The sequence below is a fragment of the Armigeres subalbatus genome, chromosome 2 (genome assembly GCF_024139115.2).
Source record: "Armigeres subalbatus isolate Guangzhou_Male chromosome 2, GZ_Asu_2, whole genome shotgun sequence".
Lineage (NCBI taxonomy): Eukaryota > Metazoa > Arthropoda > Insecta > Diptera > Culicidae > Armigeres > Armigeres subalbatus.
The window spans coordinates 422,554,283-422,580,263 of NC_085140.1; the positions used below are offsets into that span (position 1 = coordinate 422,554,283).

The following is a 25,981-nucleotide window of genomic DNA, read 5'->3' on the forward strand; positions in this document are numbered from 1 at the left end:
AACGGTATAGATATCCGTGAAGGGGAAGTGCGGTCAGACTGAATCGTTCACAAAGATAAGCACGCGTGTGAGAACATAGGAGATTCTTCATCTCTTGTGGGATTCCCCATAGGGATTAGCAGATATGGGGAAAATAAACGTATTAACTAGCGACAGCTTCATGGCGTGGTATCATGGATAGTATGTCATGATGTTGCCGATACGATAGGGAATTATTTAAACAGTGTACGTTTCTCCTAGGATTTAAAGATGATCTCACAGAACAACAGCGTTATCTATTTCAGCATTTATGATAATACAGATTCAATTTACATTTTATGCGAACATAAGAACAGTACCTTAACCGGGTTGACGAAAGCTAGACATTACTTAGGATTATTCCGGGCAAACGCCTCCTTGTAAAAAAGGTTTTTCATACATCATAGTCGTATTTCAGGCAGATGCATTCTTTTGAATTTAATTACAGAGAAAAACACTCTTACCATAGCATTATTCCAAAAGAAGGGCGTACTCAATACGTAAAAGATTTTTTCAATCCCTTCATGCCTCATAAAAAGCTAGATTTTTACATAGCATATGACATATCGCAAGTAGAAAAATGATCGCGTTACGAAAAAAAATATAGACTTTTGCAGCAGCTTTTGCTAAGTCGTACACTTTTCAACCAATTTTTCCCACCAATAATGGGTGGGCGACGTACGAACAAACACACATCGCATCGGTCGAGAAGTTCGTTTTGTTTTTTCGCGCAAATTTGTATGTTTCTGTTTCGAGTAGCTGGAACTTTCGTTATTGAGCTAGCGCACGTTTGGAGTTTTTAAAATTCGTCACTATCGACTAAGGCTGGTTTACTGTTTGTGTCGAATAAATCTGTTTATCAAGTGGTGAGCACGTTCCAGTTATTTTCTTCAATTTTATTTTCGATACTTAATATTTAATGAAAACCTCTGCCTGTGCGTATTTCAGGCATAGATTGCTACCACACCCAAAATACAATTATTGCATAAAATCTTGGCATATACAATTCTGCAAAGTTTTAATACAAGAAATGTGAGCTTCTTATACAGATACTGTATTAACAAATAACAATATTGTAAGATTTCATTTTGCACCATTTTGTCAGATTGAAGTAACATTTCGAAAACTCAAATATCTATTTATTAGTTGCATTCACTGAATGAATTTTATTTGATTGTTCAAAAATGTGTAGGACATCTCCGCATGCTCGGTGGTCTAATTACTACAGCTTCTGTGTTATAAGTAGGAGGTCGTAGGTTCAACCCAAGGCCTTATGTAAAAAAAAAAGTTGCGTAGGCCATATCATCATTGATATCAATTTCTGAGTATCAGAATCATCTACGGGTTCGGCCCAGGATTCTTCTCAAAATCGTTTGAAGATTCTGTTCAGCATCCTTTAAGAATTCTGCCCAGAATACTTTGAACATTTGGCTCAGAATCCTTCTGGTCAGAATATTTCAAAGAATCTCAAGGTCCCAGGAGGATTAATAGCAGAATCATTCTAGGTATTTAAGCGGGGTTTTGGGAGATTTCTGTGCTAAATCTTTGGAGGAATATAAGTGGAATCCTTAGAGGAATCTTGATAATATAATAATAATTATTGAAGGAATGTGAGCAGAACCGAATCCCTAGAAGAAACTGAGCGGAGTTTATAGAAGGCCCTGAGTGGAGTTCTTGGAGGATTCTTTAAATAATCTTCGGAGGAATCTTTGCCGAATCCTTGCAGGTTTCCGTACGAAATCCTTGAAGGCATCTGAGCACAATCCTGGGAGGAAGCAAAGCAGAATCCTTAACGGGCTCAGAACGGAATCCCTGGAGGATTCAGAGCAGAATCCTTGGTGGCTTTTGAGCAGATTTTCTGGATGTTTTTGTACGAACTCCTCGGAGGAATTTGAGCGGATTCCTTGGAGAATGCATAGCAGAAATCTTTGAGGATTTTGAGCGTATTCATTGGAGATTTCTAATCTTGGATCTAATTCTTGGAGTTTTCTGAGCACAATCCTTTGAGGATACTGAGCCGAATTCACTGAGGGTTCAGAGCAGAATCCTTGCAGGATTCTAAGCAGAATGGAATTCTTTAAGGAATGTAAGCAAAATTATTAGAGTCTTCTGAGCGGAATCCGTGGAGGATTTTCTACGGAATCATTATAGGATTCGAATAAGAAATCTTGAAGTTTTCTGAGCAAAATACTGGGCGGAATCTGTGCAGAGATTGCCTAGTACCTAGTATCATCCAAAAAATTCGCTCAGATTCTTTCAGGAATCCCGCTCGGATTCTTCCAATGAATCCGCCCAGATTTCTCCAAGGATCCCGCTCAGTTTCTTCCAAGGGCTCCGCTCAGATTCCTCCATGAACTCTGCTCAGTTTTCTCCAAGAATTCCACACAGCTTCATCCAAAGACTCCACTCATGATCTACTTCAAATTCCACTTTGATTCTTCCAAGGATTTTGCACAAATTCCTCCAACGATTCCGCTCACATTCCTCGAAGGATTCCGCTCATATTCCTCTAAAGATTCAGCACAAAAAACCTCCGGAAACCCCGCTAAAAACCTTCAAGGGTTCTCCTCTTAATCCTCCAGGGACTTTGCTAAGAATTCTTCAAAAAAATCCGCTCAGATTCTTCCAACCAATCCACCCAGATTTTTCCTAGGATTCCGATCAGCTTCTTCCAAGGGTTCCACTATGATTCCTCCAAGAATTCTGCTCAGATTCCTCCAAATAGAATTCTCCAAGGATTCCGCACAGCTTCCTCCGAAGATTTTTCCAAGGACTCCGTTCAGGATCGTCTTCAACTTCCGCTCAGATTATTTCTGAAATTAGGCTCCGATTCCTCTCTGATTTCTTCTTGGATTATCGTTCAGATTCCTACAAGGAATACGCTCAGATTCCTCCAAGGATTCCGCTCAGGTGCCTCTGTACGAAAACCCGTAAGGAATCGGCTCTAACTCCTCTATAGATTATGCTCAGAATTCTTCAATGATTTGGTTAAGAATCCTCTACAGATTCTCCTCAGAATCCTCTCAGAACTCCGTTCTGGACCTTCTACATAATCCGCTCGGATTATTCCAGCTTCTTCAGCTTCTTCCAAGGGTTCCATTTAGAATCCTCCAAAGATTCAACTCAGGTTTTTCCAAAAAATCCGCCCAGATTTTCAAAAAATTCCACTTGGAATCCTCCAAGGATTTTGCTAAGGTTTCTCCAAGAATTCCATTCAGATTCTGCCAAGTATTTCACTTCGTATTGTCCAAGGATTTCGTACGGAAACAAGCAAGCATTCCACTTTAATTCCTATTTGGAATCTGCTCAGATTCTTCCAAGGGTTACACACAGAAACCTCCGAGATTTCCGCTCTGAAGCCTCCAAGGAATCTGATAAGAATCCTCCAAGCATTTCGCTTATTATCCTTCTAGGTTCTAGGTAAGTCTCCAATGATTAAGCACGGAAACCTGCAAGAATGCTGCTCATATTCTTCCAAAGATTCCACTCAAAACTATCCAAGGATTTGGCTCAGATTCCTTCAAAGAATATGCTGAGAACCATATAAGGACTCTGCCCTGAATTCGCCAAAGACTTGGCTCAGAATCCACCAAAATATTCAATAGGATTCCTTCAACGTTTCCGCTCATATTCCTCCAAGTATTCCGCACAGATTCTTTCAAAGATTTTTCTTCAAGGGTTCTGCTCAGTTTCATTCAAATATTTCGCTCAGATTTCTCCACGAAAAGACCTCCAAAGATTTCGCTCAGATTTCTCAAATAATTTCGCTCAGATCTCTCCAAGAATTCCATTCAGATTTCTCTAAGGATTCCGTTCAGATTTCTCCAGGGATATCGCTTAGGTTCTCCCACAGATTCCGCTCGAATTCTTCTTTGGATTTCGCTCAGATTCCCTCAAAGTTTCCGCACAGAAACCTTCAAAATTACGCTCTAAAGCCTCCAAAGATTTTGCTTTGAACCCTCCAAGGATTCTGCTGCGAATCCTGAAAGAAATCCGGTCAGATTTCTCCATTTCTTCCGCTCAGAAGTCTCCAAGGATTAAGCACAGAAATATGTAAGGATTCTGCTCATATTCCAAAAGATTCCGCTCATATTCCAAAGATTTAGCTTAGATTCCATCGAAGAATCAGCTGAAAACTGTCTGGTATGAATCAGTTTATAACATGGATCAGTCTATGAATGCCTTTGCGCACTCTATGCATGTACAGCCATTACTGCTGGCAGTTGTAAGGAGGATTCTAAAGTGCAAGGACATCGAGCTTTGTTGGGTGATTCTTTGTTGGAGTCAAAGCTACATAAGAACCCTCTAAGGATTCGCTCAGAATCCTTCGAAAAATAAGCTCAAAATCTCCCAAGGAATCCGTTGAGATTATGTTGCTTTAAGCATTCTACTTATAATTGTTCAAGCATTCTGCCTCTTTCAAGATATCTGCTTTGAATCCTCTAAGGTTATTGAAAATAATTCTTCAAAGATTCCGGGAATTTTGCGCAGAATCCTTTACAATCCAATCCTAATCATTCAAGCATTATAGTCCAAATTTATCAAGGTATTTGCTTGAAATCCTCCAAATTTTAAACTCAGAATCCTACTCATAATAAAAAAAAAACTCTGCTCAAAATTCTTCAAGAATTTGGCCCAGAAACTCTCAAGGATTATTCTCAGATTACGTCAAGGACTCTTTTCACATTCTTCCAAAGATTCCGCTCAGAATGCCTCAGAAATTTTATACATGATCCATGATTAACAGATTTTGCCAAGAATCCTGTGTGTGTGGGTCTTCCTCTATCCGTCACCCATCCGGGGGCGTTGGTCAATTAGTAATACGAATAATTTGATCAGATCTCATGCTCCGTAATGGTGCCCTTTTTGTTACGAAGACTAGTACAGGCATACCTTGATAGTACGTACACCTCCGTAATTTTAGTGTACGTACTATCGAAGCGTACGTACTATCGAAGCAAAAAAATACCGAACAAAAAAAAATTGTTTTTGCCTTTCTATTTATTTGGGAGTGGTGTAATGTTTATAAAACCGCTCGAAAGCCAAAATTTCGATAGAAGGCTCTGTATTCTAAGCAAATTTATATTTGATATAGTACACAACGGACCAGCATGACTCAGATTTTTCTTGAAATAATGTCTACATGTAGCATTGCGCAAAATTATCGTCCTTGTAAATGTGAGGCTATTGTTTTTATGAAATATTGTATGTTAATGCTTCGGAACATCCATAAATTACGTGATATTCATGACGTTTTAAAGATATGTTACACATCATGCATAATTATGCATGTTACTACAAAAAGTGACGATTGGGGGTTGATCACAACATTTTTACGTGACGTATTTTATGGATTCCACCTATAGATTTTATGTAAATGAAAAGCTTTAAGGTTGTCCTGAACTGTCACTGTCGTTGCGATTCGATTGGCTACATTGACGCTTCCCTACCAAAGCGACAAACTGTCAGCTATAGCAACAAACGCATCGCGTTGATTTGAAGGAACCTTCATTATGATTCGTAATTATATACATAAGTACATTATACTAAGATGAGTATAAAGATAACAAAAAAACTGATTTCTAACTTTCTAAGTTCCGCCATCGGGGGTGACAATTGGTCTGGGGGGTGAGAATGGGTCTGGGGGTGAGAATGGGTCATCGCTCTCACCGGCAGCCTGGAGGTCGGATAGCCAAATGGTTCAAAAGGTCTCTTATATTTTAGTCTTCTTGCCCTCAGATACATTCAAACTATTCAACAAGCATTCTAAGTACTTGAAATAGTGACCCATTCTCACCCCCATTTGACCCCGACGACGGTTATTTTAATTTGCTCGTCTGTAGAATCGTTTATGCCTTTCTCGTACAACAATGTGTAACGAAAAGGCTATAAACTCCAAAAGCGATTTTGTGATAAGAGGCCTGGAGGACCGACTTTTATATACTTGATCGATATCAGCTTGATGAATTGAGGTGGTGTTTGTCGATAAAGTATTTAAATCTAAATCATTGGATGTTGATCTACTCACAAACTGCATCTAGCGTGGATCTCTGGCCAAAAAGTGCGACGTGGGATAATTTTTGGTAACATGGCCACTATTCAACACATTCTCGGCCAAACATAAAGATACTTTTTTTTCTGAAAATGTGGGTTTGTTCTTCAGGAAACTAAGGAATTACTCCAAGAACACCCTCTGAAATTCTACTAGAATTTTTTCGTATTTTAGTTTGAAATTATTTCAAAACTTTATTTGAAATTTGTTTTGACATTCATAAATATTTTCCTCTGAAAATTCCTTAGGATATTAATTGAATAAAAATCTTATTTTCAAATTTCTCCTAGATTTGTTTCAGATGTGCTTCTAGGATTTTTTTTCGAGAATATCTCCAGAAAATCCATAGGTGATTCCATCAAGATTTTTCGAAACTCAAACTCAAACCAAGAAATACATCGCAATTTTTTTTCAAAAATTACCTTAGAAAATTCTTCAGGAAATCCTTTCGATACTCCTATTCATCCTGAAAAAGGAACTTCCCGGAGCAGTTATTGAAGGAATTTTGTGCAGAATAATAATAATTTGAGAAAATTCTGTGAGAACTCCGAAACGAATTTCTGGATAATTCTTGAAGAACTTTTCAGAGGAACTTTAAAAGAGATTTCTGAAGAAATTCTCGTAGTTATTTCCGGGGAAATTTTTGGCGGATTTTTTGGGAGAATATATGGAGGAATTTCTGGAATAAAAAATGGGAGAGTTTCCGAAGAATTTTCGGGGTTATTGTTTCAAGATATTGCCTGGAAAAAAATTCTCAGAAAATATTGAAGGGCATTTTGGATGATTTTTTATTAAAACTTTAAGCGAAGTGCCGTTGAGAAAATGTTTTTTGAGAAAAATGAAATTTTGAGAATGGCTGCAGGATCTGCCGGGAGAATCCCATAAATAATTTCCAGAGGAATTTCAAGGGGAATTTTTGTAGGTAAATCCCAAAAGAGTTTTGACTAGTGGTGTAAATCTGTAAACCTTGTTCACAAATCAAGAAGTAGGCCATTCAAAGTACACGCGAACACTTGTTTTGCTTTTTTTTGCCCACCTACTACTCGCAGAGAGATCAGAAAAGCGAACCCCGAAAAATGTTCGTGGAGCTTCGTGAGTCATTCGGGTTAATTTTCAAAATGTCATAAACCAACCTCGGAACATGATTCTCACGGATGTCCGAGCAAGAACACATTTGTTCATTGTTACTGAGTTTATGTTAAGTGAAATTTATCCATGTTATTCGAAGTAACTACAAATACTCGCGATCGTGAATTTTACTCTCGAAAAAATACTGCCCTGCTTTTTTTTCTTTGCTTTGCCCGTACTCGCGAGCAAATCAAGCGCTAGAAAAAATGCCGGCATTAGGTTCGCGCGAGTATGGCATTTCTGGTAGGCACAATTACACTCTTTGACGAAATTTAATTTTTATAGCCAGATGAATTTGCAGACGAATTTTGCAAAGAATTTCCAAGAGGATTCCCGAAGAAAAAACGGGAGCAATTTTCCGGGAGAGTTCTTGGAGGAATTTCCGGAAGAATTCCCGGGGCGTGAGTATCATGGGCTTCCACGTGAGTTTCTGAAGAAGTCTAATGAGAATTTCCAGAAAGACCTCGAAGTAATAAATAGAGAGAACTTGGTGGAATTTCTGGAGTAACTCCAGAGAGAACGCCCGAAGGAGTTTACATGGGAATTTGTGAATGCTTTCTGGTGGAAGTTCTAGGAAAGGGGATGTGGAAATTTCTAAGAGAATTCCTCAAGTGGATTGCTGAAGAAATTACTGACAAAAAATGGAATTTAGAGGGTATATTTGGAAGGATTGACGGAGAAATATTTGGCTATAATTTAAAATGGATGTTCGGAGGAATTTCGTAAAAATTCACGGAGAAATTTCTAGAAGAATTTCCGGAGGAATTCCTGTGGGAACTTTCAGAGAAAGATCTGGAAAAACTGCCGTAGGAATTCCCGGAGAAACTTTCGGAATTCCTGGAGGAACATCCAGATAAATTCCGGAAAACTTGTAATAAACGAAATTGATTCACGCTGACTCACGCCGCCGCCAATCACCACCACGCCACTGGCACTGGCTGAAAATGATCTATCACGCCTCACCATCGATAAAATTTCAATCGGCGAACAGGTCTAGATATAATATCAAGTTAAATCATGTATGGAATTTTCGACCAAACTACCAAGGTATCCCAGGAAGAACCCTTGGGAGAAACTACTGTTCCAGGATAAACTTCTGCGGAAATCCCAGTAAGACGTCTCAGAGGAAATATTCGGCCAAAATTTTTCCTCATTTTAGTAACGCAGCTTACAGGGGTTAGACAAGAAGGTTAAGATAGGCAAAATTTTGTCGAAGTTCAAACCAGCATAACTTTGCGTACAATGATCCGATTTCGATGAAACCAGGACCTTCGGACGCGGAAACTCTTCTAGTATACTGTCCCCATGCAAACCCTCAGATTGGCCCTTGACCACCGGAGATGTTCCGGGTTTTCCGAGGATATGTTAAAAAAGCATTTTTCTTTTGCTTATCGTTTTATCTGACGTTCACTGCCATCATGTTTTATACTCTCCCTGGAAACTAGAACTAATAAGCTGACCAATGCTGGCTGCAGATCGAAAATTTGTTTGGTATACGCAAAGATATGGGCATTTTCGTAAAATCGGTACGGGATTGGCCATACACCCTGAACAAATGTCACTTTCGCAGAACACCCGGAAGCTCAGGTGGCACGTTCCCCTCTAGATGGGAGATTTGTGCCTCGCCATTTTAAAAGCCTATCTCATCATCTACCCGTGGGAAAAAACAGGAAGGGAAGTAGGGTCGGGTAAGGAGATTGGCAACTTAATTATTTATTAAAAAGATCAAGTGTAGATATAGATATTAAAGATAGACATCTGGTAAAAAAATGAAATATAAACCGATAAATCTCACTAACACAGGCAGCTATATAAACTCGACAAATAAGATAGCAATTGCATAAAGCATGCATACTTGATTGAGATGAAAGTTCTAGTAGTTATTTAGATTCCAAATTTTGTTCTTAACAGCACACTCAAAACGAAAATTCTATCGACAGACGAATTGAGATACACTGGGAAGAATGAAATTGGAAGTCACTGTTGAATTCGTTACTGAGTACTATTCATTTGATTTCCATATAGGTTTCCAATCAGGTTTAAAAATACTTTGTAAGCTCATGTGATTTACAATCATGAATAAAGGTAGAGAAATTGATTCTAATTATCGTTTATTGATTCATTCATAAATAATCATAGACACTGCTTTAATCATTATGTTTGGGATAAACCTTTACAAAAACTTGCGAAAGGCCATAGAAAAGCTTATTGCCTTGCTTAGCCAGCTTCACTACGGATTCTTCGTCAATATTCATTATAATAGAACGCATCCCGTTTGCAGGTGGCAACATCGTTGCCACTTTCCAGAATTTTGTGTCGAAGTTTCGATTTAAACGAGTTATCATAGTCATAACTTTTTCATTTCCTCCCTTTTCAAATTTTTCAAAGTGAGGAATTGAAAAAATAGTGCGTCGTAACTGTGGAATGGGTGCATAAGGCATAACAATAAAGTCTTTGATTTCACTAATCCTTTTGATGTCATCCAAGGTGGATTTCAACCATGTTAAACTGCTTTCGTCGCACGCACAGAACCACCCGATGCCATTTGTGTGCCCCGAATTGTAGAACGTTGGAAGAAATTCGCTAGTCAAACATCCTTGTCTATAGAAGATTTCGCCACTAAGCTTGTGAAAATATTCATCATCGACGTCAGCGTTCTCCCGACGGATCATCAATTTTAACTGATTGCGAATGGCCACACGTTGGCGCTTGTCATCACCGTTGGTTGGGGAGTTTGCTGGTCGCTTGCTTCCCGTATTCAATGCCATGCCAATATTTTCCGCGGCCTCCTGGACAATTGAATCAGCCTCTGGTGATGCAAGAAGCGCGTACTCGAGAGCCATTTCGTTGTTCTATTGAAGATAAATTTGTTCAAAATTATAGTTACTCTAGTAAAGATAAATTAATGAAAACTGATGAGCTATATGTAATTAACTTACCGGATCACTCGACATATTTTTTTGTTCCATAAGGAGATGCAAAAACTGTACTAATATAGAATTGTTTTATTATAGATTAAACAATGCACTAATGAGCTAATGGTGAAGCCGATAGATAGCAAATAATTATCTATTTGACATGGAAGGCAAAAGATGCTGCTTTATGCCACAAGGGATAGATAAAACACAAACAGTGCGTGTGTATTGTTCCCTTCATAGAATGGATTATACAGAAATATTGTAATAGATACAGTTGAACATTTCAGAAGTGTGCGCAGTTTAGTTTATAAGGGTATATTTGAATCATAACGATGTGTGTCTTTATGCAGATGGTAATCATATATGACGTCGTTTAATGGTATACGAGACATGCAGTAGTTGAAGTACTTACTATCTTCCGAGAGGATTACCATACTAAAACATGAAACTTTTGAGAGACCTTTCAACGAAATGTTCCTACGAGATTAGGCTACGCAAAGAATGCATGTAGCATCTCATCCCCAACATCATTTCTACATGGTCACTTCACGTAAGATTCATTTTTATCTGGCGAGATAAACATGATCATCTATAGTATAATTTTATGTTATGCATTTGATTGTAGGCATTAATATATCCAAAGCTAATAGAAGAGATGCATCGTAGTATTTTACTTACAAATGTGAGTGATAACTATATATGTGAGATACTTATCTGTATACATTTTGTGAACACCACTATCGCCATCACCATATCTAAGATCGTGGAAAGTAAGATGCACCGATTAATTGAACATATTTCCGTTCTACGCAAATATTTTCACAAATCTGCAACAACTTTGATTAGAATGTGATAATCTAATCACATTAAAGATATACACTCTATTTTTGCACGTTTTAAACACTTGAAATAATCAATTTCGATTGAGCACACGCTTCACAAACACTGCACGACAACCGTCGATTCATCTAGTTTTTGGAGAAAGCATAAAACATGATGAAAGTAAACGTCACATAAAATGACAAGCAGTGGAAAAATGCATTTTGAACATACCTTCGGAAAACCCGAAACATCTCCGGTGGCCAAGGACCAATTCCAGGTTTCGCAGGGGCAGTATACTAGAAAAGCGTCCGGTTCTGATGGTCCTGATTTCATCAAAATCGGATTATTGTACGCAAAGTTATGATGATTTGAATTTCGACATAATTTTACCTATCTCAACCTTTTTGTCTAACCCCTGTATTTGTTTCTTAATAAAAAAAATAGTGGTGGATAGTGGATGGAATGGAACTAAACTAAATGTAAACTTAATTAAACAGTAAAATATCTTGCCGAAAATTCAATTTTATGAATCACCATTCCCATGATGGAATTAATTTACTCCTCGGGGAAATATTTTCTGGTCTATCAGGTAAACTAATGCATGGGGAAGGGTTTTAGAGCTGGAACTAATTTCCTTGATAGATAAAATAATTCATAAACATAATAATTGTTCAATAAAGTGGATAGCTAATCTGATTTCTAAGAAAATCATACTCATAAAATTTCAATTATTGCTTTTTCAAAGATTTGCTACTAAATTCGTTATAAGCTCACGATGGTGTTTAATTCAGTTATGAAATTATTACGTAACATATGAAGGACCTCTGCATGTGCCATGATCAAAGCACATTCAAATTTTTACTAAAATCGTACAGAAAATTGAACGAAATAAAAAAAATTTATGTACGTACTATCGAGGTAAAATGTACGTACAATCGAGGGTACGTACTATCGAGGGTACGCACTATCGAGGGTACGCACTATCGAGGGTACGTACTATCGAGGTATGCCTGTACCACAAAAAGGATGTACATCTGAAGAAAGAAAGGTTTCTTCAGGTAGTACGGGGGATGGGATGTACCAGTGGTTCATAACAGGTACAGCAAAACTTCACAAGGACGCCCTTATTCGTACTAACTACTCAGGGAGTAGAAGGTCGAGAAGAGCCACCGTTGCTATCTAAAGCGTGAACCGGATACCTGGGATTCCCACAATATCCGCGGCAATAGAAGCAAACGATGCCCTGTACGTATTTAGTGTTAGATTTTATGAAATTACAAATCGATGAATCAATGATAGGAATAAAGAAAAAGTACTGGAACGTGCTCACCAAATTAGTTCGTCCACGTTCGTCCAAGCTCTTCATCAAGCTGTCCACTCCTTCAATTTGGAAGAACCAGTGATATCCATAAGAGACCGCATGATGTTCTGTAGTATTGCAGTACTTATCCTCCTTTGCTTCTGTATGGAACTTTAATGGCAATTCCCAATAGCGGCACATTTGGCAGCTGCGAAAGTATTCGTGGGGTTCACAGCAAAGAATCATTATCGTTGGAAGGTTTTCATTTGCCGGCTTCAGAGGTTGGTTTAGCACCTTAGATGCTTTAGTTAGCAGGGGAAACGTTTCAGTTGATGGGTTCGTTTCAGATATTTTTGCAAAATGCTTGAGCACTGGATGGATTTGAGCAGATTTCAGATTTTACTTCTCTAGTTGGACTCCTTCTGACATATCCAGCTGCCTCAATATTGTGGAGTGTGCTCATTAACAGATTTAGCGTGTGCCGGGTTAAATTGGGTACAGCTAAGAACTGCGTGTGATGAAAGCCGTTCGACTTTACTGCATCAGCAGCGGGGAGCTGCTTCAATAATGGACGAATGACCACCGAAAAGTGTCGATGATCCAACGAATCGAGCTCCGAATTCCGATTTCACGTACATGTAATGATTCACTTTTTTTTATTCACTTTTTCACTTTTTGATGAATATCGACAGTGGCCGTGGACGAATCCCGTATGCGTTTTGTTTAGCTTGAGGACAAGAATAATTTTGGTAGGAATCGGGACTAACTTTTTCTTCAATTTTTGTAAATCATTTGAAAGTTATAAGTTATAAGAACAATTAGGAAAAATAGGAAAAAATATCAACAGATTTTGCCAAGAATCCTTAATCCTAATCCTTAATTAGAATATTTGATGAATTCGGGTCTCCAGAGCAAAGGCGTAGGATTGCCAATCCGGAGATGGCGAGTTCGATTTTCGGTCCGGTCTTGGAAGTTTTAGGGTTGGTAACTTTCTCGACACCCTGTATCCATTGTACTAGCCACATAAGATACATACTCATGCAATGGCGGGCATAGGAAAGCTTTCAACTAATAACTGAGGAAATGCTAATAGAATACCAAGTTAAAAAGCAGGCCAAGTTCCAGTAGAGCCGAATCCTTCAAAATACCTTGAAGGCAAGGTATGAAGAATGTCGAATCGATATTCGTTAGTGATTTTGTTTATTATCGAAAGCGAAGATTCCTTCGAGGTTACTGCTCAGTATTCTTCCACGTTTCTATTCAGAATCGTTCATGATTTTTTCTCAGAATCTTTTTTATGATTATTCTAAGAGTAGCATCAACGGGCGTAAGTATTAGTCGTTTGGCAGCGCAGTCGCTAATAAACACGCTGCTCAAACAGTAGCGCAACTGACCAAAGGTGATCACAATTGGTAGCGTGGTAAGAGCGCTACCATTTGATTGACTACCAAACGTCAAATGTCACTTTTAAAGAGTACAGCAACCAAATTGATAGCCGAAAACAGTAACCGATACGGGAAAGAGTAGCTAAACTAAAATAACAGCGCAATTGATTAAACTCTTTCAAAGATTCTGGTTAGAATGCCTCACAAATTTTGCTAAGGATTCTTAATGAATTTTGCTCAGAATGTTTCATTAGTACTGTACCGAATCCTTCAGAGATTTTGCTCAAAATTCTTCAGGGATTCTGGTGAGAATCTTGAAAAATTCTGCCAAGAAACCTTCCAAGGATTCTGCTCATAGTCTTCCGAGGATTCTGCTCAGCATTCTTCAATGTTTCTGTTCCATCAGGAATTCTTTTCGAAACTCTTTCAAGGATCCTTCTAAGAACCCTTCAATGATTCTGCTCAGAATGCCTCAAGAATTCTTTCCAGAATGCTTCACGAATTCTTTTCAGAATCCATCGTAGATTTAGCTCAGAATCACTCGTGCTGAGATTACCTCAGCTGGGATTATTGATTCTTTGCAAATGATTCAAATAGCGGGATCTTGTCATGGTCCTCGATTCCTTCCGATGTTTTATGAATAAAAGATCAGGAACTCCATCGAATCGACAATAGATGCCATTCAATGGCATTGGACTAGTTCGGCGTGTACTTTGACACTACCCGAGCAGCACAAGGCAGACAAATCTGGTTGCAGCAACTTGATTGTGACTAAATCTGGTCAAATATGGGTTGCAGTAACCTATGTGGAATATGTGTGCTGCTAGGGTAAGACTACTGACCTTAGAAAAGTGAGAATGATTTACATTCATTACTTTATTAGTTTCTATACGCGTTCGTAATCTATATTTACTATCGGCCATGTGGCTACATAATAGGCATGAAGGTAAACCAATGAACACGTGTCACAGAGAATGTAATCGAATTTGTTCCATTTTTACCCCTTGCTCGAAAGCAATATAAATTACTTACTGAATAATTCAGCATAACAAACTGCGATAATCTCTTCAACGTTCCAATAGTAGCTTTCGTCAGTCTTGAATCGTTTCCACTTTGTCCATATTACACATATATAACTACAGAACAAAGTTTTCCTAGACATCGCACCAGTATAATAGCGCATTACAACAGTGCCATTGGTTTGCTTAGAATTGGGTACAATGGCCACAGATGAAACATGACGTAAATGCAGATGAAGGTTATTAACATAAAATAATAAAAATTCACGAAATTTCAGAATCCCTCCAAAACACCGAACAATTATTGTTAAATCATCAATTATTCTTGGAAGAATGTAAAAGTTTCTGTTTGTAGTTGAAAATTAGCTTACTATGAAATAGAAGGCCCCATTGAGCTTAGAGGATTTTCGTGGCTTAGAAGCACGACGTGCTGCGAAAAGCTGAAGCTTGCAAGAAATAGAATTTTCATATGGACAATTTTCTCTTATAAGAAAATTATTTTGAGCTTTTTAGTGGAATGTTTTCACCTGTCATAAGACGAGTTTAAACAATCCCATTGAATTCCACCACTTAATTGTATCCTGACAGATACGTATTTCGACCTCAACAGTAAGGCCGTCTTCAGTGTCTTGTACTTGACTCGACTCGAGTCGAGTCAAGTACAAGACACTGAAGACGGCCTTACTGTTGAGGTCGAAATACGTATCTGTCAGGATACAATTAAGTGGTGGAATTCAATGGGATTGTTTAAACTCGTCTTATGACAGGCAATTTTCTCTATCAAAACTATCCATGACCATAAAATGAGAAAAATTCTAGGCGAAGGCAAGCAGAAAGACATATTTAATAGAGTAATTGAAACTTTTATGGAGCATTGTTTTAAACGTATATTTATCAATAGCTTTATTTACTTTTTATTTGAAATGTTTTCTAGAAATTGGAAATTTTACCTTACAGAAGGAAGATAAATGATTTCCATTGTACCTTAAATCTACAAACAACGTGCTTTCGGTAGGAACCACAAAATAATTCCAGCGACACACCGAAACGTGACAATTAGTGGAGAAATGTGGAAAACAATTAGTGTAGATATGTTTGTTCGTAGTGGAACAAACGTTGCTACTTGGTTATGAGCCATTTGTTGGGGACCGCAATGCGTTTTGAGATCGAATAATACAGACCTCCAAAACCGCAATAATTGTGGTGTGCAAGGCTGTCGTGCTTCCACATTGGTTTCGGTCACGAAGAGAAATATACGCTTTAGAGCTAGATTAGTTGTGTCACACAGCAATTTGCGATCGTTTCGGTTGCGGAGTTGTGGATTAATTGTGGTTTGGATAACGTTTTCGTGTGTTTGGTAAAAGGTAAAAAATAACATGCTTCGGAGGATAGTTCCCATTTCCGGTCAGGATGACTCGCAAACGTACGAATATAGTTAATCATTGATAGAAATTTTATTATTGATATACTCACTGTGTGCAAATTCGATATCTGCGTCACTTCCCCCGGCGTCATGTGATGTAAGGCTAACATAATTTCCAATGATATGCTTGGCTTGTTCCCTTCGTTTTTCCTTTTATTTTCGAAAACAGCAACGTTGCAGTTACAATTCCTCCACATGAAAGGCAACAGATTGAACACTTCTTCACTGTACCTTTTTAAACCAAAGGTAGCAGAGACTACAATGGGACCAATGTTTGTAACTAGCTCTAAAAGCCATTTCACCCCACTCAATCACATTTTCCAATGAGCGATTCGCCTTTCTTCCCATTATATTGTGAAACCCCAAACCATCATCGAAGAAAACAAATAAAAAGCACACACACTCAAGCTATGGCTTTAGCTTTCAGCTCAAGATTCTAGCTTTCAACGGATACTCCATTGTATTCGCGTTTCCCGTGCTTGTTCTGCAGCCTTTGAAAATTTGATTTCACTTTTCACTGAACTAATTTTCTTCTACTCCTTTTGAAGATTGCTGACGATTACTGCAGGAATCGCTCTGCTGCAGAACGACGATGACGCCGCCGTCGGCTTTGCTAGGCCACTATATTCAATAAACAACATCACAACATTTCACACGGCCTCAGCACTTCAGCAGCATTCCACGGACTTGGGATTGGCTCGGGCCAGCAACACTCACTCCCACGTGAACACACTCTTTAATACACATTAGGTGGACCACGATATGGTCCCTGCTACTGCTACTGCAACTGTAAAGAAAACAGGAAAATGGCAAATGGGAACTAATGTCGGTAAAATCTGTGGTGTTTCGTCGGGATGGCCCACTATGGGAATGCCCCATAAAATCATTTCTCTGAACTGTTCGAATATTTCGTCGCCGTCGTCGTCATCTACTATTGACCATAAAGATATCTAAAATCTTCCAAATTGGTGGCGTTTCAGAGAGCAATCTTCATTATTTTTGACCAATTGATTCCCTACTAGTGCGGTCTTGCACATATACGATCGGTTCGGCTCTTCCAAGGACTTGTGATTGGCTTCTGAATGAGCGCAGTGTTGTGCCACTGATGAGCAGAACTGCTCCTGAATTTTATACATCGAACGAAGCTCGACCATAAAACCAAAGCATTATATGCTTCTGGGGACCGGACTGTGTTGCTTTAGCTCTGCCTGTGTTCGGAACAGCTTGTGCACTTACAGCAACTACCTACCACCGACCGGATCGACTTGGCCGTTTGGCCATGCCAAGTCTAACCGCAGCTGCTGCTGCTGCAACTAGGATTCCGTGTGGACAAGGATTATAGCCTGATGATGCCGGAATGGGGATATTCCCCGTAAGTGGTTTGCCAGTCCGGTGGTCGTTGGTTCTGCTGGATACGAAAGATTCCGCTGTTAACATTCTGGATGGTGAAATTACACGAAGGAAACAGGTTATTAGGGGCAGTTGCTCCTGATTGAATTCTCTAGCGCTCAAGTGCCAAGCGCGCCAAATAAATGATATGTTGTGTTGATTAATATATAAATGTAAATAATAGAAATACCTATTTGCTATTATCGCTTAACTATGATTCACAACATAAAGTGACTGCTCTCTTGACTTCATTACATGGTATAGGTACCAATAACAATCGAAATCAATAACAATCGAAAATTAAATGTTGGATCGTAAATTGTTTTGTTACTCATTTTTATGACTGTTTTTCAGCAGTGAGCAAGGAACGGGCATGTCATAAAAAATCCACCTGGCGGTAATAGTTCCTTTGTCGTGCATTGTAAAAAATAGTATTTTGGCCATAATTTCTGATTCGGCCAATTTTCGATACGAAACAATGGGACTTCAGCGCACAAATAAAGATATATATAAAAAAAACAATGGGACTGGATTTTGCGTCGAATGCTACCTGTTACGAACATTCAAATATAGGAATAGGATGATCCCAAAAAGAAGAGTGATACTTTTTGCGCACACACACATACAGTGAACTGGGGGCAGCAGGGACTATGTCCAAGGGCTTGACGACCCCTCCCCAGCTGTCTGTAGGTCAGGGTTCTGCCTAGGAGGTGGTGGGGTTAACAGGGAGCTCTGTTAATTCCCTCCCAAAAACCACAAGTATCCGCAAGCAGACCCTATCAAGCGACCGTGTGCCGCTTAAAGCATACAAGCCCCTAACCCCGAATCCCAAGGTGTCAGGCGACCCGTGCCGGAGGGATGAATGACATGGGGGGTGAAACAATTAGCCAGGTCGTTATCGGAGCCTGTGGAGGTTCCACAGAGTGAGGGCTGCTTCGGCAAGCGGGTGGCAGTGGGTGGTACCCACACACCCCCAAGTGGTGCACATGTGGTGTAAGCGAATGGGAGTTGGGGGTATTACTCGTAATACCCCCATAGAGTGAGGGACCGAGTGTATGGGTGAGCACACAAGTAAGACTCGCATGGTACACATGGTCGGTAGTGTTAGAATGACTGAAGTCTGGTGAGGCCTGGCAGGAGTGTCGGGGGGCAGATACCTCTGCGGCACCTCAGAAGTAGGGGACACGAAAGTCCCGCTGCGACTGGCAGGAGTGTCGGGGGGTTGATGCTTCTGCGGCACCTCAGAAATCGGAGACATGTAAGGTAAGTGGTGCCACTCCGTTGCAGGATGGGGAGACCACCACACTGGCTGAGGACTATCTGGGCTTCGAAATGTCAGCCCAGGTAGGTGAGTGTTAGGCACGTGTGACGTGCTGGGTGCTCCACGCCCAAACGATGCACAGGAGGTGCATAGAGTGGATAAAAATGGGAGATGGGGGTATTACAACCCCCACTGAGTGAGTGACAGAATGTCAAGAGAGTGGTGCACAAGTGGTGCAAGCGATTGGGACTGAATGTATGAGCGAGCACACAAGTCAGACTCGCATGGTACATATGGTCAGAGTGGCTGCTTAGGCAGTAGTGTGATTCGGCTGTCAGGGACGGAATGAGTGAAGTCTCGCTAGGCCTGGAAGTAGTGTCGGGGAGCAGATACCTCTGCGGCACCTCAGAAGTAGGGGACACGAAAGTCTCGCTATGACTGGCAGGAGTGTCGGGGGGTTGATGCCTCTGCGGCACCTCAGAAATAGGAGACATGAAAGGGTCTGCCTCGTAGTAGGAGGGGCATAGGAGCCACCAACCTAGGGTCGCCACCGGCTTGGTAGACAAGTGGTGCCATTCTGTTGCAGGACGGGGTGAGCACCATACTGAGTGAGGACTGTCTATGTTGTGAGATGGCGGCATGGGGTACCCCCTGCAGGGTACCTGTCGTTCCTCTTGCAGTCATTCAAGCGGCAAAGGCAGGTGAGTGTTGGGGCACATGTGGTGCCAGTATGTCTTGTGCAAATGTGTTGCATGGGGAGTGTCGAAGAGTTGAGGCGCATATGTGCACTTGTGTACGTCATGGAGGGGGCGCAATGCCCAATAGTCATCCCCCGAAGTATTGCTTAATTGCGGGCCGGGGGAATGACTGGAGAGGAAGGAGTTGGTTTTAGTTGGTCGGGAGTGGTGATCCCATCCCCACACTACCTGGGTTCGCCTCCCCAGGTGTCTGGTTGCAGATTTCCATTACCTACGTTAAAAAAAAGCACATACAGTGAACTCTCTCTAACTCGATATTCTCCTACTCGATGAAATTTAAAGTCCCTTGAATTTTGCATACTGCGTTACCTCCGTAAGTCGATACCTCTCTTACTCGATATTCTCTAAGTCGAAGTAATTTCCCAAAGCATTTTCAGCTCACATGTACAGTATATACGATGTCTGGCCATTTGGCCGAATGCCGTTTGGTCGAATGCCGTCTGGCCGAAAAATTAAAAAAAACTTATATTGTGAGCAGAGATTGAATTCAAAAGTGAATGAAAAAGTCTCTTACTGATCATCTCTGTATACATATACGATATGTAGCATACCGCGAGAGATTTTTTTTCCCAAGCTGTCATGATAAAGAACTGATTCTGGGTGCTATACCTGCTGTTCTGCTGTTCCAGAGAAAGCTTTCCCTTTTCCGGTTCAATTTATAATCTACCGCAGCTGTCACTTCATACATTTTCTCTGTCGTTTCGCATGGCATACTACGATGACAACACCAAATATCTGCTTTTTGTTTCAGTGTTTCAAAGGTTTTCAAGCTTGCGGAAGAACTTTGACAGCTGCGGAAGAACTTTACGGAATCCGCAAAATGGAAAATTTTCAAAAGATCCGCAATATATATTTTTTAAAAAGCTCCAAACTAGTTCTACAAAGCTGTGCGGTCCCTAACACAAACTGAGCAAGAAAACGAGAATAATAACTTCTCGGTGGGGGCTTCCTATACGATTCTGTTTTTTCGCACTTGTATACAAGTTTGATAAATTGAACGGGCTTGGTGGTCATATGTCTACCGCTTCTGCCTCATACGCAGGAGGTCGTGGGTTCAATCCCAGGCCCGTTCCATTCATCCTACTTTGTATCTTTTCATATGTTTCTCATGTTCTAACAAGCGCTAGAACTGGAAATGGGCTATCCCTATACTTCAGGCTTCGGAATTCTCACTCATATGAATAAAAACCTACGATTAATCCATTAAGCGGAGTGTGATTTTTCATGGTCCCCCTGTGAGGAAGTATTCTCACACAACATTTTTATCCGGATAGAATAGCGGGTGATAAATTCGTGAGCGCCGGATCGCCGGATAATTTAATTTTAATCCACAAATTTTCCTTCTCGTCGCCTCTCCAGATAAATTTTACAAGCATATTTACAAAAATTTAGGACCGCAACGGGATTCGAACCCAAAACAATTTTAAAATGTTCAGAGCGCCCACTATAACCACACCACCACATGAATTGATTGAAAGCGAGGGGAAAAACTGCTGTATTGAACCTTCTACTTATCGTGGCGCATGGTCAGATTCAATCAGCTTGGAGAGGCAAAGTAAGCAGCATTTGATTTTCGCGAAACATGGGAAGAAGGATAACAATTTTTCGCACCATCGCTTGTGCCGGAGTTTATCGCACTGTAATTTATCCGGATAAAATGCATGGTGGAGTGATCAGTTGTCGCGTGAGTGAGTGAGAAATCCGAACCCTGCTATACTTATAACTTGATTAGTTCTAGCAGGTAACTGTTACAATTCGAAATGAGCAAAAAAGCTCGTTTCGGCATCCAACTAGAATATACACCACCCTTCCATTACTATCACATTGGCAACCCGTAAGACTAGACGAATCTCTGCCATAAAACTTAACCCCGATTCCAATAAAATTCCGCAGGAATTCGTGGGAGTGCAGATATGTTCTCGGCTTGCAGTGGACGAGTGGCTGCATCATCAATTCCTTCCCATTCACGATGACTGTGAGGACGTGGCCAGCGCCGTTATCGACCATCCAAAATACTAGAGCTCTCGGACTGTGCACATTGAGGATGGAGAGCAAATCCAATGCTCTCCATTCATTGGTTCCCTGTGCTATTGCGATTGTTCTGGTCGATCACGGAGTAGCAACTACGAAATGCACGGTCATCATACTCATGCTCATGCTCATGTCTGTATACAAGTTTGATAATGATTGTGAGTAACGAGTAGTAGGAATCACATGAAATGTGGAGCGAAAACTGTTGAGGTCGTATACGTCAAGATACAATTAAGTGGTGGAATTCAATGGGATTGTAAAAACTCGTCTTATGACAAGTGAAGACATTCCACTAAAAAGCTCAAAATAATTTTCTTAATAAAACACAACGTCAAGCTTTTTTATTACTAGTCCAGCACATGATGATGTTTTTAAATCTTCTGCTTAAAAATATTTCAAGCAACTTATGCACATTTGGTAACCGATATGCTAGCGTACACTAATCCCATCTGGTGAAATATATCTCCGTTTTCACCATAAATCTTGGATGTCATCCATGTGGTAACACCACACGGCCACATGCTCCCTAGCAGAAACATTTATTTTGCTGGTATTATACCCTCTACCACAGCCTTTCAACGGCCGATGTCGTTTTCGTTCGCATTCAATGGCATGCTAGTTACCTTTATCCTCTTTCGAAACTAGCACCCACTTGTTCACCGACAGCCAGAAGCACCACTTGGTGCTAAATTATGTACTTGAGCAATCCTATGTAAGTCCTTTGACACTTCGCATCTCTCCTACACAAATATCCAAAGCACAAAGGGTCAATTGAAAAGTTAGAGAGAAAAAAAGAAATTTTTGTTTATTCGTGACATCTAACAAGAGAAATGATATTTATGCCCACAGCCGTCAAGTATTTTTCCATCCTATGTATTTAAGACCACCCTAATGTTTCGATTTGGCGCTTTGTCAGTCGAATGAAACTTTCAACATTGAGTTGCGGCTCACGCTCTTTGTCGGCACGAACGGATTTCTGCTGTCGGATAGGCGGCCGGTTGCGTGGCCGGTGACACTGTACAGCCTGAATTGGGGACCTGAACTCGATTTATCATTATCAAGCACCGCCGAAACCACACCACATTGCACTGCCCGGTTACTGAACATGGAAAGTCTGCCAAGGCTTTTCACGAAACAGATACCTGCCAGTCTGCCGCAAGTCTGATTTACTATCGTTTAATCCAGACACGGGGTGGCGATTGGCGGGAAGAATTTGAACTTTGAATCCATCGAGAACGAGCCTCTGCAGGGGAACAAAGGAAACTTTTTTGTATGTTTAGACGCTGAAAGAATGTCAGCCCAATAGTGAAAGTTGAAATAAATTATTGAAAATCAAATTAGTTATCAAGTACAGCCTTTCTCTTATTTAATAAAGAATCTAACCATTGCATTGTGGTTTTATTGACAATTTTACTTGGGGCGATTCAAATATGACGTCCACTACTTTTTGAGATTTTTAGACCCCCCCTCCCCCCTCTGTCACGCTTTTTTTTATACCTAGTATATGTACTGTCACAAAATCTTAACTTTTAACACAATAACCAATTGTGATGTACTGATGTTACTCGATCAACTGATTTAACATGCCATTGATTGTCCCTCTCAACTCAATTGATTTTATTTTCTAGCGGATAATGATATTAAAATGATTTTCTTTTTGATTCATAAAACGAAAACTGAAGAACATTTTATCTCAGAAGGTCTTCATAACACATAAATTTCAATATAATAATAGATTAATTGCTACCATTGGTAATTGAAAAATTGTACTTCCGGACAGTCACATTAAAATTATATTTTATTGATTGTAATTATCAACGATCATGATATTCTTTCGCCACACTTTGTCTCAAATACTGAACTCTATTCCTAATATTCCGAACCTTTGAAATTAAATACCAAACAGCAGCCAATCTATCTTATATACATAAAAATGAATTTCTGTCTGTCTGAACCTTATAGACTCTGAAACTACTGAACCAATCGGCGTGGAAATTTGTATGTAGATATTTTTGGTGCCGGGGAAGGTTCTTAAGATGGTTCGAGACCTCTCCCTCCTTTGAAAAGGGGAGCTCCCATACAAATGAAACAGAAAGTTCTGCATAACTCGAGAACTAAGCAGAGAATAAATCAATTTTAGGCGAAACGAAGTTCGTCGGGTCTGCTAGTGTTAAATACAATAATAGTAAAATGATTTAGATAAATCTCCTAGTAAATTTAGAAAATGTTTCATATTAAATTTTATCAAGTCACCTTATAGCTATTTTGTATTCATTTAGTGATTCCAGGACACTGAAGTTGAAGGACTATGAAATGTACTTTCTTGAAGTCGGTGGAGGGGCAAACTCAAATTACACAACAATTCAAGCATTTCAATAAATTATGGATTGCGTTATACGTGCAGATTGAATGTTCAATTAGGAAAACATCATCCTTTTTTAAAGTAATGGAATCTCATTAAAATGTATCTCGGCTCAACTACGAAATCCTTCTAATAATCGATAAGCTTATTTTGTTTAGTGCCATATTAACATTATCAAAGCTAGAGTGCTTGGTTAACATTATTAAAACTCAAACAAGTTTGGCCACATTATAGTCACAATATATCAAACAATAACACACTACAGATGACTCAGGCAACGATGTTTATGGTATACGATGCTTATAGGCACGAAAATTCCAGCGATGCTGTGTAGTGCTGCTACAACACAAGAGATATTAGTCAAGCATGTTCTGGTAATGGTTTTACTCTAATGCTTGTCTTTTACAGTTAGAGGAGTATGGTTCGAAATGGTCCCCTTAGACTTTTTCGATGATTCAACTATTATTAATTGGAATTCTGAATCATATCAACGTGCAGATACATAATTTAGAAAACTAGCTATATATCACAATTATCTTCTAACTCTCACTCAATATAAATAGTTTTATTACTTTTTAAAGTATTTCAAATATGTCGATAATTTGGCTCCCCCAGAGCAAAGCGCCGCGACGCATGGTGGCTAAAATCGTTTTTTTTAGCGCGTTTATTTAATAGTACTTTTATTATGTGATTTAGCGTAATGGCATCTTCGAGACAATTGATCAGTAAGTCGATGCGCTTCTTTGGAGGTATTCAGCCGTATGATCAATCCCCCAAAAAGTGAGATATTTTTTTTCCTCTTTACAACATACAAGGTTTATTTCTTCACTAGAGTAGTAGCAAAAATTTTCCTGAAAAATTTTGTCGGCAACACCAAGTTCGTAGTTTCATTACTTTTGAAGATTTCTTGCTTTTTATGCCAACAAGCTTCGATCTTGTTCGACGTACTAAGTATACAAACGTACCCGACTAGAAGGTTATATCAAAATTATATCATCATATGTTATTATGTTATACAAAATTTTTATAGCAAAATTTGTTAGAAATATGGTGCATGATGTTGTTAAAATATCTAAATTTCTATCAAAAATTACACTACTCGAAACAAAAAAACTATCAAATTGTGTTACAATTTTATTCAAAAAAATAACATATTTTGTTAGAAGTTTATAATAGAATCAGATACAAAATATATTGTTTACTGTGCAGTTACAGGTCGTGATAGATCTCCAGATTGTGATCAACATTCAAAAATGTTAGTTTTTTAGTTGAGGTTGACTGTCACAGTTCGCTTGTCACAAGCAGTTAAATCGAATATGACCAAAAAATCTAATAAAACTGTTATAACTTTTTATTTTTCAAGTTTTTAAGTCGCAACAATCACTAAGCAGCGTACTTAAATATAACCTAAAACTTTCTAAAGAATGCTAAAAATGACAAATTAAAAAGCTGTTTTAAGGGACTGTCAGCATAAAACGTAAAAATCTCCAGAAGTAACGGAATTAGGAACTGGGTCAGTGAACCATTCCGCCGATTCGTTTAATTTTTAGTTGAAATTTGACAGATCGATGGTTACTATCCCATAGTTGCTGAAATGTTACCCCGAAGCCGACCCATTTGAGTTTTGACAGATTGAAAGTCGAGTCAAGTACGAGACACTGAAGACGACCTTACTGTTGAGGTCGAAATACGTATCTGTCAAAAAAATGGATTTAAATGGGATTGTACAAACTCGTCTTATGACAAGTGAAGACATTCCAGTAAAAAGCTCAAAAGAATTTTCTTAACAGATTGATAGTTATTCGGAGCAAAATGCCAATTTCGTCACTATCGAACTGTCAAATCTAAACATGATCCGGAGCATGAGAAATAACCATCGAACTGTCAAACTTTAACTAAAAGTTAAACGAATCGGTGGAATGGTTCACAGCCTTGTTGTCCTCGACAACATTTTTCAGGAGAACTATTGCTACAACTTTTATTAAGAATCAAACCTTATATGTGGTGAAGTGCAAAATAATCATCTTACTTTCAGGGGAATTGATTAGTAAGCTGAATACCTCCAAAGAAGCTCATATACCTACTGATAAAATGTCTCGAAGACACCATTACGCT

General features: G+C 39.3%; 2 protein-coding genes across 3 annotated transcripts in view; both read right to left on the reverse strand.

Annotated features, from left to right (window-relative positions):
- The window catches only part of LOC134217785 (uncharacterized), a 244,528-nt gene that overhangs the window by 78,478 nt on the left and 140,069 nt on the right, over window positions 1-25,981 (reverse strand). The window contains exon 3 of one of the 2 annotated variants that reach the window (XM_062696600.1): window positions 16,116-16,852. The exons of the other annotated variant lie outside the window; for it this stretch is intronic. Coding sequence (XP_062552584.1) covers window positions 16,116-16,262 — 147 coding nt within the window. The 5' untranslated portion in view covers window positions 16,263-16,852. The remainder of the gene's footprint in view (window positions 1-16,115; window positions 16,853-25,981) is intronic. 2 annotated transcript variants of the gene reach the window in all.
- Window positions 9,346-10,270, reverse strand: LOC134216709 (uncharacterized). Its single transcript, XM_062695541.1, has 2 exons — window positions 10,138-10,270; window positions 9,346-10,050 (listed from the first exon to the last, which is right to left on the reverse strand). Exons 1-2 carry the CDS (start codon window positions 10,165-10,167, stop codon window positions 9,346-9,348), a joined length of 735 nt encoding a protein of 244 aa, XP_062551525.1. The 5' UTR covers window positions 10,168-10,270.